Source organism: Apodemus sylvaticus, chromosome 5 (assembly GCF_947179515.1).
Source record: "Apodemus sylvaticus chromosome 5, mApoSyl1.1, whole genome shotgun sequence".
Lineage (NCBI taxonomy): Eukaryota > Metazoa > Chordata > Mammalia > Rodentia > Muridae > Apodemus > Apodemus sylvaticus.
This window is the reverse complement of record NC_067476.1, coordinates 68,584,889-68,602,682: the sequence shown is the minus strand read 5'-3', so window position 1 is coordinate 68,602,682 and position 17,794 is coordinate 68,584,889. Positions and strand designations below refer to the sequence as shown.

Sequence of the window (17,794 nt, the reverse complement as noted above, 5' to 3'; positions counted from 1 at the left end):
ATGTTTCCTTACATAGTTTATGATTATGAAAGCAGATCTGAAGTTCAAATTCCTTACCCGGTGTCAGAAAACATTCAAGCGCAGAGTGCAGTTGCTTTCCACCACAGCAAAGTCATCATGAGTCTCTGGAAAGCAGCTATGGCAGAACCCAATGTAAAGTTTATAGAAGGTGTTGTACTTCTGTTCCTAGAGGAAGATGATGCTGTGATTGGCATGTAGTACAAGGACAAAGAGACTGGAGACATCAAGGAACTCCATGTCCCTCGCACTGTTGTCGCAGACAGGCTCTTCTACAAGTTCAGGAAGAATCTCATCTCTAGTAAAATCTCCATTTCATCCCACTTTGTTGGCTTCCTTATGAATGATGCACCACAGTTTAAAGCCAATTTGGGGGAGCTTGTTCTGTTTAACCCTAGTCCAGTTCTCATCTACCAGATTTCCTCTAGCAAAACTAGGGTACTTGTTGATACTTGAGGAAAATTGACAAGAAACTCAAGAGAATACATGGATGAACAAATTTACCCACAGCCACCTCGAAGGATCAATATCATTGAAGGAATCATTTCTTGAGGACTCTCAGAATTCTCATCTGTGGACTATGCCGGAGAGCTTCCTTCCTCCTTCCTCAGTGAACAAACGAGGCATCCATCCTTTTTCTGGGAGATGTGTATAACCTGAGGGATCCTATTACTGGTGGAGAAATGACAGTTGCTTTAAAATATATAAAATTATGGCAATAACTCTTAAAAGACATTCCTGACCTTTATGATGCTACTGCTATTTTTCCAGGCCAAAAAAAAAAATATTATTTTGGCCAAGAAAAAAGACCCTTTCCTTTGTTGTGAATGTGCTGGCTCAGGCTTTATATGAATTATTTTCAGCTACAGATGATTCCTTACATCAGCTCTGAAAAGCTTGCATTTTGTCTTTTAAACTTGGTGGAGAATGTGTGACAGGTCCTGTTGGGTTGCTTTCTATGTTGTTTCCTCACCCTTTGCTGTTGATTCAGCACTTCTTTTCTAGTTGCAGTCTGTGCCACATATTTCTGCTTTAAATCAGAGCCTTGGGCTATAAAACCATGGGCCCTTTTCAGTAGTGGTGTTGAACTGTACAAAGCATGTTCTATAATATTTCCTCTAATCTACTCAGAAATGAAATATCTGGTTCATTGAAAGAGAAATCACTTGGAAGTCAAGTCCATTATGACTTGATAAGGATGTACATAGCACAGAACTGTATGACTTCTACAGTGGCAAATAAAGAACCAAGCTTGTACATAAACATGTAAATATATGCCTTAATTTACAATTGAAAATGAAGGGTCGAATAAGCTAGATGTTTAAAAAAAAATGATTGCTTCCACAAATAAATCCTAACACTCAAGTTTTTCTTTTGATTTCAGTATTTGGGGTTATTCATTGGGACAAGCCAATAAAATGAAGAGTGAACTCTTAAAAGAAAAGAAAAGAAAAGAAAAGAAAAGAAAAGAAAAGAAAAGAAAACAAAAGAAAGTTGATTTTATTTGATATTACAATGTCTACTGCAGCTTGTTTCTTCGGATCATTTGTTTGGTAATTTTTTTTTCCAGCCTTTTACTCTGAGGTAGTATCTGTCTTTGTCACTGAGGTAAGTTTCCTGTATAGATCCACTCTTATCTCCTTGTCCAAAGCTCAAGACCAAGTGGATCAAGAACCTCCACATAAATCCAGATACACTGAATCTAATAGGAGGGAAACTAAAAAAGAGATTCTAACGCATAGGAATAGGGGAAAATTTTTCTGAATGGAACATCAATGGTTTATGTTCTAAGATCAACAATAGACAAATGGGACCTCATAAAATTGTAAAACTTTTGTAAGGCAAAGGACACTGTCAATAGGACAAAACAGCAACAAGCCTGTTGGGGAAGGATCTTTACCAATCTTACATCTAATTGAGGCTTAATATCCAATATATACAAAGAACTCAAAAGTTAGACTCCAGAGAACCAAATAATCCTATTAAAACTGGGGTAGAGAACTAAACAAAGAACTCTTGACTGAGGAATTTCAAATGGCCAAGGAGGATCTAAAGAAATATTCAACATCCTCCGTCATCAGGGAAAAGCAAATCAAAACGATCCTGAGATTCTACCTCATACCAGTCAAATTGACTGAGATTAAAAAACAAACAAACAAACAAACAAACAAACAAAAAAAAAAACATCAGGTGACAGCAAATGCTGATGAGGATATGGAGAAAGGAACACTCCTCTATTGCTGGTAAGATTGCAAACTGGTACAACCCCTCTGGAATTCAGTATGGTGGTACCTCAGAAAATATAGTGCTACCTGAGGCCCCACCTATACCACTCCTGGGCATATACCCAAAAGATACTCCAGCATATAGCAAAGACACATGCTCCACTATATTCATAGCAATCTATTTATAACAGGCAGAAAGTGGAAACAACCAAGATGTCCCTCAACAAAGGCACAGATACAGAAAATGTGGTACATTTAAACAATAGAGTATAATTGAGCTGTTTAAAATAAAAATAAAAATAATAATACCACAAAAATAAAATAAAAAAATAAAAATAAAAAAAATGACTTCACGAAATTCACATGCAAATGGATGACAATAGAAAATATCTTCCTGAAAGAGGTAATCAAGACACAAAAGAACATACATTGTATGTACTTACTATATGTGAATATTAGGCAAAAAGTTCAAGATACCCATGACCACCATATGAAGCTCAAGAAGCAAGACCAAAGTGTGAATGCATAAGTACTTCTTAGAAGGGAGAAGAAAATACCCACAGGAGGTAGAGTGTGGGAGCGATTTTGGAGGAAAAGAAGAGGGAGATCAGAAATAAGTGGGGGCAGGATCAGGTATGAGAGGAGATAGTGATAATAGACATAGGGTTAGGAAATTGAACAGAGGTACATAGCAATGGGGGATTAGTAACAGGGGTAGTCACCAAAATGTTTGAGACTCCAGGAAAGCAAGAGTTTCTCAGGTTCCAACTGGGATGAGATTAGCTGAAATACCAAACAAAGGCACGGGGGTGGGGTGCGGGGGGACTTATAGAAACCATATCCAGAGGTTAGGCAAGGCTCTGGTTGAGGGATAGGGCTACCACTCATCTCCAATTTTTCTTTGTACTACAATTTTATATCATTATTAGTTCCTTGGTAATTACATACAATGCATTTTAGTCAAAGTCATACCTCTTCCTTCAACTACTACCATATACTCAAAATTTTCTACCCCCATAAATCTGTGATTTCTATTTTTTTAGGACAATTGCATCCAATTTGCATCTCCAAAATTTTAACCCAGAATTGCTCCTACATAAAGGAAATATGGGGACAAAGTTCAGAGCAGAGACTAAAGGAAAGGCCATCCAGAGAATGCCCATCTGGGGATCCATCCCATATATAGTCACCAAACCCAGACACTATTGCTGATGCCAACAAGTGTTTGCTGGCAGGAGCCTGATACAGTTGTCTCCTGAGAGGTTCTGCCAGATCCTAACTATTACAGACATTAATGCTTGCACCTAACCATTTATCTGAGCATGGGGACCCAACGAAGGAGTTATGGAAAGGACTGAAGGAGCTGAAGTGGTTTGAAACCTCATAGAAAGAACAACAATATCAACCAACCAGAGCCCCCAGAGCTCCCTGGAACTAAACTACCAACCAAAGAGTACACATGGAGGGACCCATGGTTCCTACTGTATATGTAGCAGAGGATGGCCTTATCTGAAATCAATGGGAGGGGAAGCCCTTGGTTCTCTGAGTGCTCAATGCCCTAGTGTAGGAGAATGCAAGGTTGGTAAGGCAGGAGTGAATGGGGGTGGCACCCTCAAAGCAGGGATAGTGTAGATGGGGTGGGGACACTGGGGAAGTGGATAATCTTTGAAATATAAGTAAATAAAATATCCAATAAAAATAAAATAATAAAGAGTGTTATCTTTTTTTGCTGGTGTAACTTCATGACAGTCTGAAGAGAAGACAAACATGCTCTTTCTCTTTTCTGTTTCAAACTGAAATGTCATGTCCTCCTTGGTAGCCTCTTCCCCCACTCAACATTCCAATAACTGCTTTATCTTTTACATGAGGGCTCCAAACTCAAACAAGGAATCCCTTACATAAGGGAAGCATGCCTTGCTGAGTTGTCCTGTCTCTCTTGTCCACACTGTGGTTGCCATTTGTAATGACATAGATGCAATAGTTACTAAGAGAAGGAGGTGACAAGACAGGAGTGTGTAAAACTGGGAGTTAGGTACTAAGTTCATACATAAGAATATAGTGGAGCTCAGTGTTGTTGTGGCTGGGGGATAAGCATGTGACTATTCCACCTGAGAACTGCTACCACCTGAACCTACATCATACTTTGTGTGGTTTTGAATTGAACTCAAAATTGCACATTCCTCTCTTCTTTTAATTTATTTTCTATATTCTTTGTTTACATTCTAAAAGCTTTCCCTTTTCCCAGTCTCTGCCCCACCATATGTCCCATAAGTCCTCTTCTCTCCTTCCATTCTCCTATCTTTCTCCTTCCCTTTTCTCTGTCCTGGTACTCCCCTACAATGCTGGATCAAGCCTTTCCAAGATTAGAGCCCTCTTCTTCCTTCTTCATGGGAATCATTTGATATGCTAATTATATCTTCAGTATTCAGAGCTTCAGGGATAATTAATATCCACTTATCAATGATTGCATTCCATGTGTATTCATTTGTGATTGCATTACCTCGCTTAGGATGATATTTTCCAGTCCCATCCTAAAAAATTCATGAATTCATTGTATCTAATTGCTGAATAATACTCCATTGTATAAATATACCACATTTTCTGTATCCATTCCTCCATTGAGGGATATCTGGGTTCTTTCCAGCTTCTGGCTATTATAAATAAGGCTTCTATGAACATAGTGGAGCATGTGTCCTTACTGCATGCTGGGGAATCCTCTGGGTATATGCCCAGGAGTGGTATAGCAGTGTCCTCCAGAAGTGTCATGTCCAGTTTTCTTACGAACCGCCAGACAGATTTCCATAGTGGTTGTACCATCTTACAATCCCACCAGTAGTGAAGGAGTGTTCTTCTTTCTCTACATCTTTACCAACACCTGCTGTCTCCTGAATTTTTAACCTTAGCCATTCTGACTGGTGTGAGGTGAAATCTCAGGGTTGTTTTGATTTGCATTTCCCTAATGGCTAATGATGTTGAGCATTTCTTAAGGTGCTTCTCGGCCATCCGAATTTCTTCAGGTGAAAATTCTTTGTTTAGGTCTGTATCTTGGTGTGACTCTAACCAAACAAGTGAAAGATCTTTGCACATTATTTCTTGCATCTAGGAAAAGCATAGAATTATTACTCAAAGCTCACTAAAGACTGTGTTTGCGATAAGTTTTTTTTTCAGTATAGTTCTTAAAATTCAATTATCGGATGATACTCAATTGGCATTCATCCAAAGAGCAGTCTTAAAATTATAGTGTGTTAATAATAAGAAAAATGGTTGATCTTTTGATATGCTGTTGTCCAACATTCTCTGACTCTGGAGGGCAGCTCTCTTGTGTGGGATTTTTGTTTCCAATACCAACAATGTGGAAAATGTTGCTGCAAACTGCTGCACAGTGAGTGCTGGGCATATTCTGCCCTGTGCTCCTGCTGACCTTGTGACCCTGACTTTGAAGGTTATACAGCTCCTTAAAGAATAAAGCTAGAAAATATTTTAGTGAAGTTATCATATTTGTATCTTGATTTACAAAAATGCTAGCTTTGAGATACAAACAGGTTTGAAAAATATGTATTAAGTACTTTGTATTCTGGAAATGTAAATTGCTTTTGAAGTCTGTCAGTATTGTTGGTATTTTTTTTCTGATCAAAGCTCAGAGTTTAATGGGGGTCTCCAAATATATAGGCAGGGTGGGGGAACGCTTCCCCCAAAGACTTGAAACGTGGCTGCAGAACTGGTCGTTGCTCAGCAGGTGGCTAGTGCCTCTCAGGAAACTGCACTGTCCTTGAAGAACAATGGGCTAGAGCTCCACCCTAGATGGGAAGTAGTGGCTAACATTGAGGTCTGAAATTCCCACTCAAAAGCTGGGGAAAGGGCACAATTCCTCCCTTTTCATTAGTTTTAAAGTGAGAAAGTAACAAACAAGTGGACAGTCATCTGTCAAAGGACAGTGGACATTAACCAGGGAGGGAAAGATTGACCTCATCCTCCTAAATATTTTATGGTGTCTTTTGGGGAGGAGAGGTTCTAGGCTTCCTTGTTGGTTGTTATTCTAAGGAATGCCTTTGAACACCAACCTCTAAACAAATTGTTTTTTTTTTTAAATTGGATACTTTATTGATTTACATTTCAAATATTATCCCCCTTCCCTTTCTCTTTTTCCCTCTGCAAAGCCTCTAACCCATCCCACTTTGCCCTTCTTCTATGATGGTGCTTCCCCATCCACCCACCCACCCACTCCTGCCTCACTGTCATGGCATCCCTCTATACTGGGGCATCAAACCTTCATAGGACCAAAGGCTTCCCCTCTCATTGATGCCAGACAAGACCCCTTCAGCTCTTTAAGTTCTTCTAACTCCTCCATTGAGGTCCCTGTACTCAGTTTGATGGTTAGCTGTGAGCCTGTTTAAGTCAGAATCTTGCAGAACCTCTCAGGAGATGGATGTAACAGGCTGCTATCAGCAAGCACTTCTTGGCATCCATGATAGTGTCTGGGTTTGGTGTCTGCATGTGGGATGGATCCCCAGCTTGGGTGTTCTCTGGATGGCCTTTCCTTCAGTCTCTGCTCCACTCTTTGACCCTGCATTTCCTTTATACAGGAGGAAATATGGGTTAAAATTTTCACGATGGGTGAGTGACACCATGCCTCAATTGGAGTGTCTTGCCTAACCTCTGACATTTTCCAATAAAGAATAATTTCCACCAAAAATGGAAGATTTGTCTTTTTAAGAAACTCATTTAATAGTTTGGTTAATTTGCTAACATTTTCTTCAACCAAACCAGATTCATTGATGTAATAGCACCATTCTTCCCTAAGAAATAAGCAGGTACCTCATTTCTCTGTGGTTGGCATATCTAAGGCTTTGTGTTGCTGTAAAAAGACCTGAACTAAGCAAGTGAAGAAATCTAATGAAGAGGGGGTGGGGGGGAACTGTGTTGGAATGAGCTGATTCTTGCTTTCAAAATCTTGGGCAATGAGAATCAAGGTGGAAAAACCATCAAGGTGTTGGGTTAAGCTGTGGCCTACCATGATAGGAAGAAAGGCAGCCCTAGGTTGCCTCTTTTGAAAAAAGTCCAGTAGAACTTGGTCAGTCCATATGGGATTAGTTGCAAGGTGACTATCACTAGAAAGAAGAGTCTGGACATGTTTGGAGCTAGACAGACAGAGAGTTTCCCATTATACTAGAAGAAACTCCTCTGTGGACATTTTATGGGACCTGAAATCAATACATTTTGAGAGCAAAGATTATGCTGTGTGGTAGGAGAAAGAGAAGGAAAATAACAAGTTTGTCTCAATAGACATAGATAAGTTGACACATCTTGCTCTGACATGGGTACCAACATGGCTAAGAGTAGAGAAGGATTTGACTCTAAGGGAGGATAAGTGATATTAGTATTGGCAATTCAGTTGCAGCTAGGAAGAGGCATTGTAAAGAAGCAGAAAGGCAACATTGGGAGGGGATGTGAGAGAAACTGGTGAAGCTGAGAGTTTTCTGGATCATCTGGACCCATGCATGGAGCAAGTTGGGGGAGTGGAATCACCCAGAGGTGCATAGTGCCATCTTATATAGTTTGCTTGTGTTATGTATTCGTGGTAGCAGCACCTATTCAAAGTGTTACATGTCTAAGGAAGCCTGGATAACTAGTGGAGTCATGGGGACAAGCTGGCAGTGGATATCAATTGCACCTGCAGCTGTAGACCAAATTCTATAAAGCTTATGTTGAACCCTGGTGTCATATCTCTTATCTCATAGATCATAATGTATATTAAGAGTTTTTCTTTATTTTATTTGGTGAGCCAAGGGACCCTGATACCCCATAGAAAGGTTGCTGCATGGAGTCTAATACTGAGTACAGAAGGAATTCTACAAGAATAGTAGGGGCTCCTTTATATTCAGGGTAGGTAAGGCAGTCTCTGAAAATTTGACCAAAGATTTGAGAAGGCAAGACATGAGTGAAATGATAATATGCAAAAGCAAAAATCCTTTAGTCAGCTGAATTTTCTGTATTCAAGGGCCTCCCAATTCAGAAATTGAGAAACCTATTGGACCTGCAGACCTGGCTTTTATTGTCAGTTAGGGGAATTTCAGGGAAGATTATTTGTGTTTTACCTGGATTGGTTAGCTCTGTCTTTAGCAGTCTGACTGGTTCTGTAATTTAATAGGCTCTGGAGACTTCCCAGGGAGTTGCTTACTCATTCTAGCAACCTTTACTTACTTCATACCAGATGACAAGGTATCTTCAGTTTGGTTACCTGTGGCTGTGTTTGACTAGCCACCAGTTCCTGGATCCAGGTTCTCGGTTCTGGGAAACTGAAACTTAAGCCTAGTCTTCCTAGTTCTAGCAAAGTCTCCCTAGGAAAACTACTGGTTTCCCAATAGCTTATCAGACTTCCCTGGATAAATGTTAAAATTCCTCTACTAGAGACAGCATGTGGTTGGGGAGCATAGTTTAGAGGTGTAGGAGAACTAGGATAGTAGGTTGGTTCAAACTAGGTATAGTCAGAGACAATTTTAGTCAAGGATTCTTTAGGTGGTCTACTAATATGCTCTACCTTTTTATAGAATTGGGGTGGTAAGAGTGGTGGAAGTACTATGGATCTCTAAGACTCTGGTAAGAGCTTAGGTAATTGTTAGGTAAATTAAAAGTTGTTATCAGATTGGGAAAGGGTAGAGATTCTCACTTGGGAGATAACATTAGTTTTTAAAAGATATGTTGTAGGTGTTGTCTTCTTGTTGGTTGTAGGGAATGCTTCAACATACCCAGAAAAGGAACTAATGAAGATCAGAAGATAATTGGTGTATTTGAAAGTTTGTCTATATATAAAATTGACATCCAGTTGCATCTGATTAAAAAAATTAAGGTTTGGTGGGTTGGTAAGTACATGGGAAACATTGGCTTGGTTTGCTGTCAAATTTCACAAGTATAATTCAGTTTCTTTAAAAAAAGGTTTGTCATCTGCAAAGAGATGGAAAGATAGGTAAAAGGAGAGGGGAGAGATGGGTTTGGAGCTTGGAGAAAAGGGCTGAGGATATGACCTTAGGATTAAAAAAAAAAAAGCTGGTATAGGTATTGGAGAATATTTTGCTTTGAGAGATGTTCACCATCTTGAGGACAGTTATTGTTGGGATCTTTAGCAGGGATGCTTTAACTTGGGAAGTGGAGGAAGTTGGAAATAGGAAAGGGCAGCCAGTCAAAATGACCATGTTGGCCATATTATTTCCCTTGGTGACATGGACTGCAGGGACCTGCAATGAACTAGTCTCTTTTGAAAGTTAAAAGGGTAGCCTGAAGCAGGTTAAAATGTGAGAGGAATTGGTTATTGTATTTCCTTTTGTCTGAAGGAATCCCTGTTTCCCAGACATGACTGAGGGTGTGAAGAGGATGTAGAAGGCATATTTGGAGTCTTTGAAACTGTTAAGGAGGTGTCATTGGAGGTGTGAAAATCCCTGATGAAGATAGTCAGTTCTGCCTGTTGAGTGGTGGTGTGCGGGAACAAGGAGACTTCTTTGATAATGGGAACATAAGATACAAAAATATAACGTAAAACATTGACTCTTTTCAAGGGAAAGAGCTGTCATCTCTGTAGAACATGATGTCTAAGTAGGTAAAGGACTTTCCTGTATGTGTGCAGGGTGAGGCATAAAGAAATCTATGGTTTCAGTGCACAAGTAAAGGGAGTTGGGTGAAGGCATGGGAATGGAGTCTGGTAGAAGATTTGAGTGGTGGACATATTTTAAAGGAAAGGCAAGTGTTTTCAATGAGAGAGTTTGCAGAGACAGAAAGTAGGAGGTAGGCAGGAAATAGAGTCCTTTACAGGTAAACAGTTGTGAAAGAAGATGCAGGGAATACACAATGAGTAGGCTTCCAAAGCTAATTTTGTGATACTTAATGGTGAGCAGAGAAGTTTTAGCAAGAGCTCAGAGTGGCAGAGGTGAGCATCATTGGGTGGTGGTATCCATAATCATAATGGGCATAAGGAAGACACAAAGAAGTGTCCCAAAACCCTGAGGACAAAGATCTATTGTTCTGTTACATATGAGGAGAGGAATTTAAGGAAGTTGGGAAGGCATAGGGCAGGAGTTGTGGGGAGACCATATTTAAGTTTTGAAAATTATTTGAGGGTGGAGTTGATTCATGGAGGTAGCCAAAGGCTGCTTCACCTTCTTTAGAGAGCCAGAATTCTGGGATCTAGGATAGAAGAAAGTTAATCATGCCTAGGAAGTTGAAGAGTTCAGTTTTTATAGAGGTATGGTAAATGGATCAGAGATTGAGAAAGGAAATCCATGAAGAGGAATTTGTGACTGGGACTTAAGGAAAAGCATAGAGAGTTGACCTTGAGGGAGGAAAGTTGTACTTGGGAGAGAGAAACCCTATATTTCATGGAACTTAGGAAACTAAGGAATAGTGTCAAAGCAGCTATCAGAAAGGGATGGTCTACAGAGAAGGAGGTTATAAATGAGGAGATGGGGAAAATTGGGAAATGAAAGTAAGATTTGTAGACAGGATATAGGTTAAAATGGGGGCTTTGCCTGAAGACTTAGAGAAGGATGGCCCAGGTGAATTTTCTAGATTGTTCTATAGGCTGTTGCTATTTTATGAGGTAGAATGCTTTTGATCATATAGCCAGGTGGGTTTGAGAGACCCTATCTGAATGAACAGGCAGCGCTTGAAGAATGTCACTCTGGCCTTTACATGAACATACTCATGCATACACACAGATGCAATGACTTCCAACACAGACACAGACACACACACATACACACACACACACACACACACACACACACACATACACAGAGAGAGAGAGAAACAGAGAGAGAGAGAGAGAGAGACAGAGAGAGAGAGACAGAGAGAGAAAGAGAGAGAGACAGACAGACAGAGACAGAGAGAGAGACAGAGAGAGAGAAAGAGAAAGAGAGACAGAGAGAGAGAGAGAGAGGGAGAGAGGGAGAGGGAGAGAGGGAGAGGGAGAGAGAGAGAGAGAGAGAGAGAGAGAGAGAGAGAGAGAGAGAGAGAGAACATATAAAAATGTGCCAGAGATTACTGAATAGAATTCAAGTAGAATTTTTGGCTTCACTTGTATTTACTACCATATCATCAGCAAATAGCAATACTTTGACTTCTTCCTTTAGAATCTGTATCCTCTTGATCTCCTTTAGTTGTCTTATAGCTTTGGCTAGAACTTCAGACATTATATTAAATAGATGGGGTAGAGAGTAGGCAGCATTGACTTGTTCCTGACTTTAGTGTATTTGCTTTAACATTCTCTCCATTTAGTTAGATGTTGATTATTGGCTTGTTGTATATTGCTTTGATTATGTTTAAGTATGTACCTTGTATCCCTGATCTCTCTAAGACTCTTAATATAAAGGGGTGTTAGATTGTGTCAAAAGCTTTTTTCGGGATCTATGCTCGAAGAAATGAGTCTAGATAGCTGATCTTTGAGAAATAACAAAACAGGTTTTTAAAATGTTACTGTCTTAGGATTTTACTGCTGTCAACAGACACCATGATCAAGGCAAGTCTTATAAATGACAACATTTAATTGGGGCTGGCTTATAGGTTCAGAGGTTCAATCTGGTATCATCAAGGCAGGAAGCCTGGCAGTATCCAGGCAGGCATAGTTCAGAAGAAGTTGAGAGTTCTACATCTTCATCTGAAGGCTGCTAAGTAGTAGAAGAATGATATCCAGGCAGCTAGGATGAAGGTCTTTATTTTTGTTGTTGTTGTTGTTGGTTTTTTGTTTGTTTTTTTGTTTTGTTTTTTGATAAAATTGAAGATTTATTCAGAAAAACACTCAGATACAACTCGGCATACAAATGCATTTAGAATATAATTGAAAAAGACATGTAGATATTTTTTGAATATACTAAAGATTTTCATCTAACCTGTGTGTGAGAAAATTGAGGATTATATAAGATAATTGATAATATTGAAGATTTTTTGAAAAAAAACTCAGATAAAATAATAGGCATATAAATACATTTAGGAGATAATTAAAAATGAAGTGGAAACATTTTCTGATAAAACTGAAGATTTTCATATAACATGTTTCATAAAATTGATGATTACATAAGATAATAGATAATATAAAAATTTTTGGAAGAAACTCAGATACAATTATAGGCATAAGAAATTATGTACATTATAATTGAAAAAGAAAGTGGCAACATTTTTAGATCATACTGAAGATTTACATCTAACCTTTGTGTGATAAAAGTATGGATTATATTGGACAGTTCATAATAATGAAGATTTCTTGGAAAAAATTCAGATAAAATTACAGGCATATAAATAGATTTACGATATAATTGATAAATGAAGTGGAAACATTTTCTGTTAAAACTGATGATTTTCATGTAATTTATGTATCAAAAAATTGAGGATTATGTAGAATTATTGATAATATAATTTTTTTAAATTTTTTATTTACATTTCAAATGATTTCCCCTTTTCTGGTCCCCCACTCCCCGAAAGTCACATAAGCCCCTTTCCCTCCCCCTGTTCTCCCACCCACCCCTTCCCACTTCCCTGTTCTGGTTTTGCCTTATACTGCTACACTGAGTCATTCCAGAACCAGGGGCCACTTCTCCGTTCTTCTTGTACCTCATTTGATGTGTGGATTATGTTTTGGGTATTCCAGTTTTCCCGGCTAATATCCACTTATTAGTGAGTGCATACCATGATTGATCTTTTGATACTGGGTTACCTCACTTAGTATGATGTTCTCCAGTTCCATCCATTTGCCTAAGAATTTCATGAATTCATTGTTTCTAATAGCTGAATAGTACTCTATTGTATATATATACCACATTTTTTGCATCCATTCTTCTGTTGAGGGATACCTGGGTTCTTTCTAGCTTCTGGCTATTATAAATAGGGCTGCTATGAACATGGTGGAGCATATATCCTTATTACATGCTGACGAATCCTCTGGGTATATGTGGATATATGCCCAGGAGTGGTATAGCAGGATCTTTCGGAAGTGAGGTGCCCAGTTTTGTGAGGAACTGCCAGACTGATTTCCCACCAGCAGTGGAGGAGTGTTCCTCTTTCTCCACATCCTTGCCAACACCTGCTGTCTCCTGAGTTTTCAATCTTAGCCATTCTGACTGGTGTATGGTGAAATCTCAGAGTTGTTTTGATTTGCATTTCCCTGATGACTAATGAAGTTGAGCGTTTTTTAAGATGTTTCTCCTCCATAGGATGGATGTCTTAAAGCCCACACCCATGGTGCCACGTCTACACCAAGGCCACACCTCCAAATAGTACCACTTCCTGGGCCAAGCATATACAAACCATTACAATTACCATGCTTTCCTTTTTCCAAAATTAAAGTATCTCACAGTCTCACAGTCTATTTATTGTAGCTTTATAGATGCCAGGGTGTTTTATAACATTAACAAGCACACACGCACACACACACACACACACACACACACACACACACAAGCAAAAATGAGTAATTGAGACACATTAAACATACATTAAGAAATTTGATCAAATGATGGTCCTGGTCCTGGAAAGGCTCAGTGCAGCAGTGTAGGGGAATACCAGGACAGGCAAGTGGGAAGGGGTAGATTGGGGAACAGGGGGAGGGAAGAGGGCTTATGGGACTTTCAGGGAGGGGGGTCCAGGAAAGGGGAAATCATTTGAAATGTAAATAAAGAATATATTGAATAAAAAAAAGAAAAAAGAAATGTGATTTAACATTTAAATGTGTGATTTTAGACACTTGAATATTTTATGATATGAAGAGCATAATGCAAGCCAAAAAATTATTGGAATAATATTATACTTCTTTAAAAACAGAGAGAAACAATGCTTTGCATCTAATCAAATTATTTAATTATATGCAAAGAGTTCACTTTGTGATATCACTACTATTTAAAATTCATTGTTTTTATTTATAAGATTCTGTAGTATGTAAAGGAATGTGTCACTTTATTGTATGACCCCTCTTATACACTTTTCTTCTGTTTCTTTTATCCAATTATATGTTTTAACTTTCATTTTATTTTATTGTTATCCTTATATACCTGTTTATTTTATTAAGAGAGACAGAAGTGAATTGGATCCATATGGAAATGTAGGTGAGGAAAGATCAGTAGAATGTAAGGGACTGGAAAGTTTAATCAGGATATATTAGGTAAGAAAAAGATTTTAATACAAAAAAATAGACATTGATTACAACAAAAATAATTACTAGTTATCTTTAGGAAATGGACAAATAATATTTGCAGTCTTCAAAAGAACATGTGAATGCATTTATGGAAATGCATGAATTTATTGTATTTTGATGTGAAAATAAATATATATGGGTATATGGATATGTAATAGTTCTGTGCTTTATACTTCTACAAAAATATATAGGAAGTGATAATCAGGAATTAATGAATGCAAAATTAATTGGAGTCATTATGCTAATACTAATTTGGGGAATTAGATACATAGGAATATTTTAAAATTGATAGAAAGAATGCACTTATTGCACAATTGTATGAACTCACAATATTAATCTGTGTTATTACAACTTTCTCTTATTCCTAAGAGGCCAAGTCTTAATCACTGAGGGATCATGTAGAGAAGATTATAACTCAGGTGATTCCAGAGAGTGCTTAGTCTATGTGCATACAGAAATATATCCACTAACATCTCTAGTCCTGTATCAGGTATAGACATGTTTGCTGTTTTTCACACATATATCTCAAGTTTGCTTATTTTTCTCTTTTTTTCAGTTACAACAAATACATTTATGAAAGCATATATAAAACAAGGTAAATGTTTGCTTTAAATACTATGTGTTTTAATGTTTAACAAAATGGGGAATAAATGTATTAAGATAGACTTGGGAAGTTGGCAAATTTCATTTATTATTTTAAAAATAGACATGGAACTTTATGTATCCTAAAGTTATAAATACATTATATGAAATAACTATATTTGATCAGTATACTGAGATACTTAAAAAATTATCCACATTTTAGACATGTGTGATTTACATAATAATTTTTAGACTTTATATGCATTTATTTTATTAATCTTTCTTCAATCATATATGTATATATATATATGAACTTTCTGTATTAATGTAACTATGAACATACTAAATGATATCTCTCAACTTTCACTTATGTAAGTAGAATTTTAGTTTGTTAGAGTGCAACAATGAAACAGTGAGACATGAACTTTAATTGGAAGAACTTCCCAGGAACTATTAAGTTTTCAAAGATCAGGTCAGTTGATTAAGGACTGCATGAAATTCAAAGGGAAATAAAGACAAAGTAATGCAGTGTAACGACTTTTGGAGGCATAGGAAAGCCAGACATAAATCTGAGTTCGGAGACAATAAACAGGAACTAGTTTTCTCATCAGCTGTTTACATGATAAATAGGTGTGCAAAGTATGAAAATTTGGCTTGATGAGGACTCAACTATTGGATTATCTGGTTTATTATTCTTTTTGTCACCTCTGCTAGCAGCATGATTAGGGTAGCTTGTAGTTTCTGACAGAATCCTGTCTCTGTGCTCAGAATTTATGCTCATGCAGATCACTCTGCCTACTTTCCAGCAATCTATCTTTTTATTAGAATGGATCTCAATTCCTAGACACCAAGTTATAGTAGATGCGGAACTATTACTAGAACTAGATATCAACTTGAAAGGGTTTTAGTTAATATGTGTATATTTTGTCTACAAATACATATGTCACACTGATAAATGCTTCATAGATTTAGAGAATGAAGCAAAAAAATTGTAATTTTCATTATCCATAATTAATTATGCTTATTCATTGTAGAGGACATAGCAACATTTTTAATAAATAAAAATAAGATTTGTTATCTGAAGAGATCAGTTTTCTTCATAAACTGATAAGAGAAACATAGCCAGCGTACCTGAGAATATCTACATCCTAACCTGTAAAAAGAGAAAGGCCAAAATTTCATAGTGACATGCTGTTAGCTTGGAAATCATGTGGATAAATTCAGATGAATATATGCTACATATTCTAAAGAGAGTTATGTTGATAATATAAATGCTGTAAATTTTCCTACTAATTGACATTCAGTCAGCTTACTTCAAGCACTTGTGATTTTATCAAATTTTAATTTGGTTAAGCAGAAATATGAACTCAGAAAAATTATAACTGTCAACTTTTTTCTTTATTATAATCCCAGCATTTCCAGATCATGAAAATGACTTTTGAGAATTTCACCATATTTACAGACTTTGTCTTCTTAGGACTTTCTGGCAGACAGGATGTGCAACAGGGCCTTTTTGCTTTCTTCTTCCTTGTTTATAGCCTAACAGTAATTGCTAATCTGGGGATGGTCATATTGATTAAACTGGACAGCAGGCTTCACACACCTATGTACTATTTCCTGAGCAATTTGTCCTTTTGTGACATCTGCTACTCCTCCACTGTCTCTCCCAAAATGCTGATTGATTTTTTGTCTACCGAAAAGAGGATTCCTTACAATTTATGTGCTGTTCAAATGTATTTCTTTGGGGCCTTTGCAGATGTAGAATGTCTCATGCTAGCTGTCATGGCCTATGATCGTTATGTCGCAATCTGCAATCCCCTGCTTTATACAATCGCAATGTCCAAGAAGGTCTGCATCCAGCTTGTGGCTGTTGCCTATGCAGTAGGCTTGGTGGACTCAGCAATCCACACATGCTGCACATTCCGACTGTCCTTCTGCAATTCAAATGTCATCAATCACTTTTTCTGTGACATTCCACCTTTGCTGGCCCTCTCCTGCTCAGATACATCCATCAATGAAATAGTGATGTTCACGTTCATTGGCTGCGTAGTAGGGTGCAGCATTGTCACTGTCCTTCTGTCCTACTGCTACATCATTGCTACCATCTGCAGGATGAACTCTGCTGAGGGCAGACGCAAAGCATTTTCCACATGTGCCTCCCACCTCATGGCTGTGGCCATTTTTCATGGAACTCTGCTTTTCATGTATTTCCGGCCCAGCTCAAGTTACTCCATGGACACAGACAAAATGGCCTCTGTTTTCTACACAGTTGTGATTCCTATGTTAAACCCACTGATCTACAGTTTAAGAAATAAGGATGTGAAGGGGGCTCTGAAGAAGGCAATCAATATTAACTTGTGGCCTGGGTGAAATTCTATGTCACATCACAAATGAATAGAATTATTTGAGATTGTGTTTGTGTGTATTAATATAGAGTCCCTGGGGTACAACTTTTGAAATATTTCCTACTGGGAATTGAATGCAGTGAGAACAATCTCTGTTCTTGTCTTCACTTTAAACCAATAAACTATAAACAAGTCATTGTTTTATGCAGTGAATTTTGCAGAGGGGTTATTTAACAGCTTTCTTCATTGATAATTGAGGAACAATGGGGATCAGCACTCTTCACACCTAACCTCCCTCAACTTTTCCTCTAGTTTCAATCAGTGGGTCCAATAAATAAAGGTGATGTGTTCAGTCCTTGTTTGAGAGTAAAAAGAAGCTTTGCTGTTATTATGGTTTCAACAATCTTCGTGTGTATTATTATTACCAAATTTAGGTCCATAGCATTGCAGTCAAT

At 37.8% G+C, this 17,794-nt stretch overlaps 1 protein-coding gene and 1 pseudogene across 1 annotated transcript; both read left to right on the top strand.

The window, feature by feature from the left end:
• LOC127684826 (squalene monooxygenase-like) lies at positions 1–1,172 on the top strand (annotated as a pseudogene).
• Positions 1,173–16,425: 15,253 nt separating this feature from the next.
• Positions 16,426–17,364, top strand: LOC127685563 (olfactory receptor 5W2-like). Its single transcript, XM_052182869.1, has one exon. The coding sequence runs from the start codon at positions 16,426–16,428 to the stop codon at positions 17,362–17,364; it is 939 nt and encodes a 312-aa protein (XP_052038829.1).
• Positions 17,365–17,794: the final 430 nt, after the last annotated feature.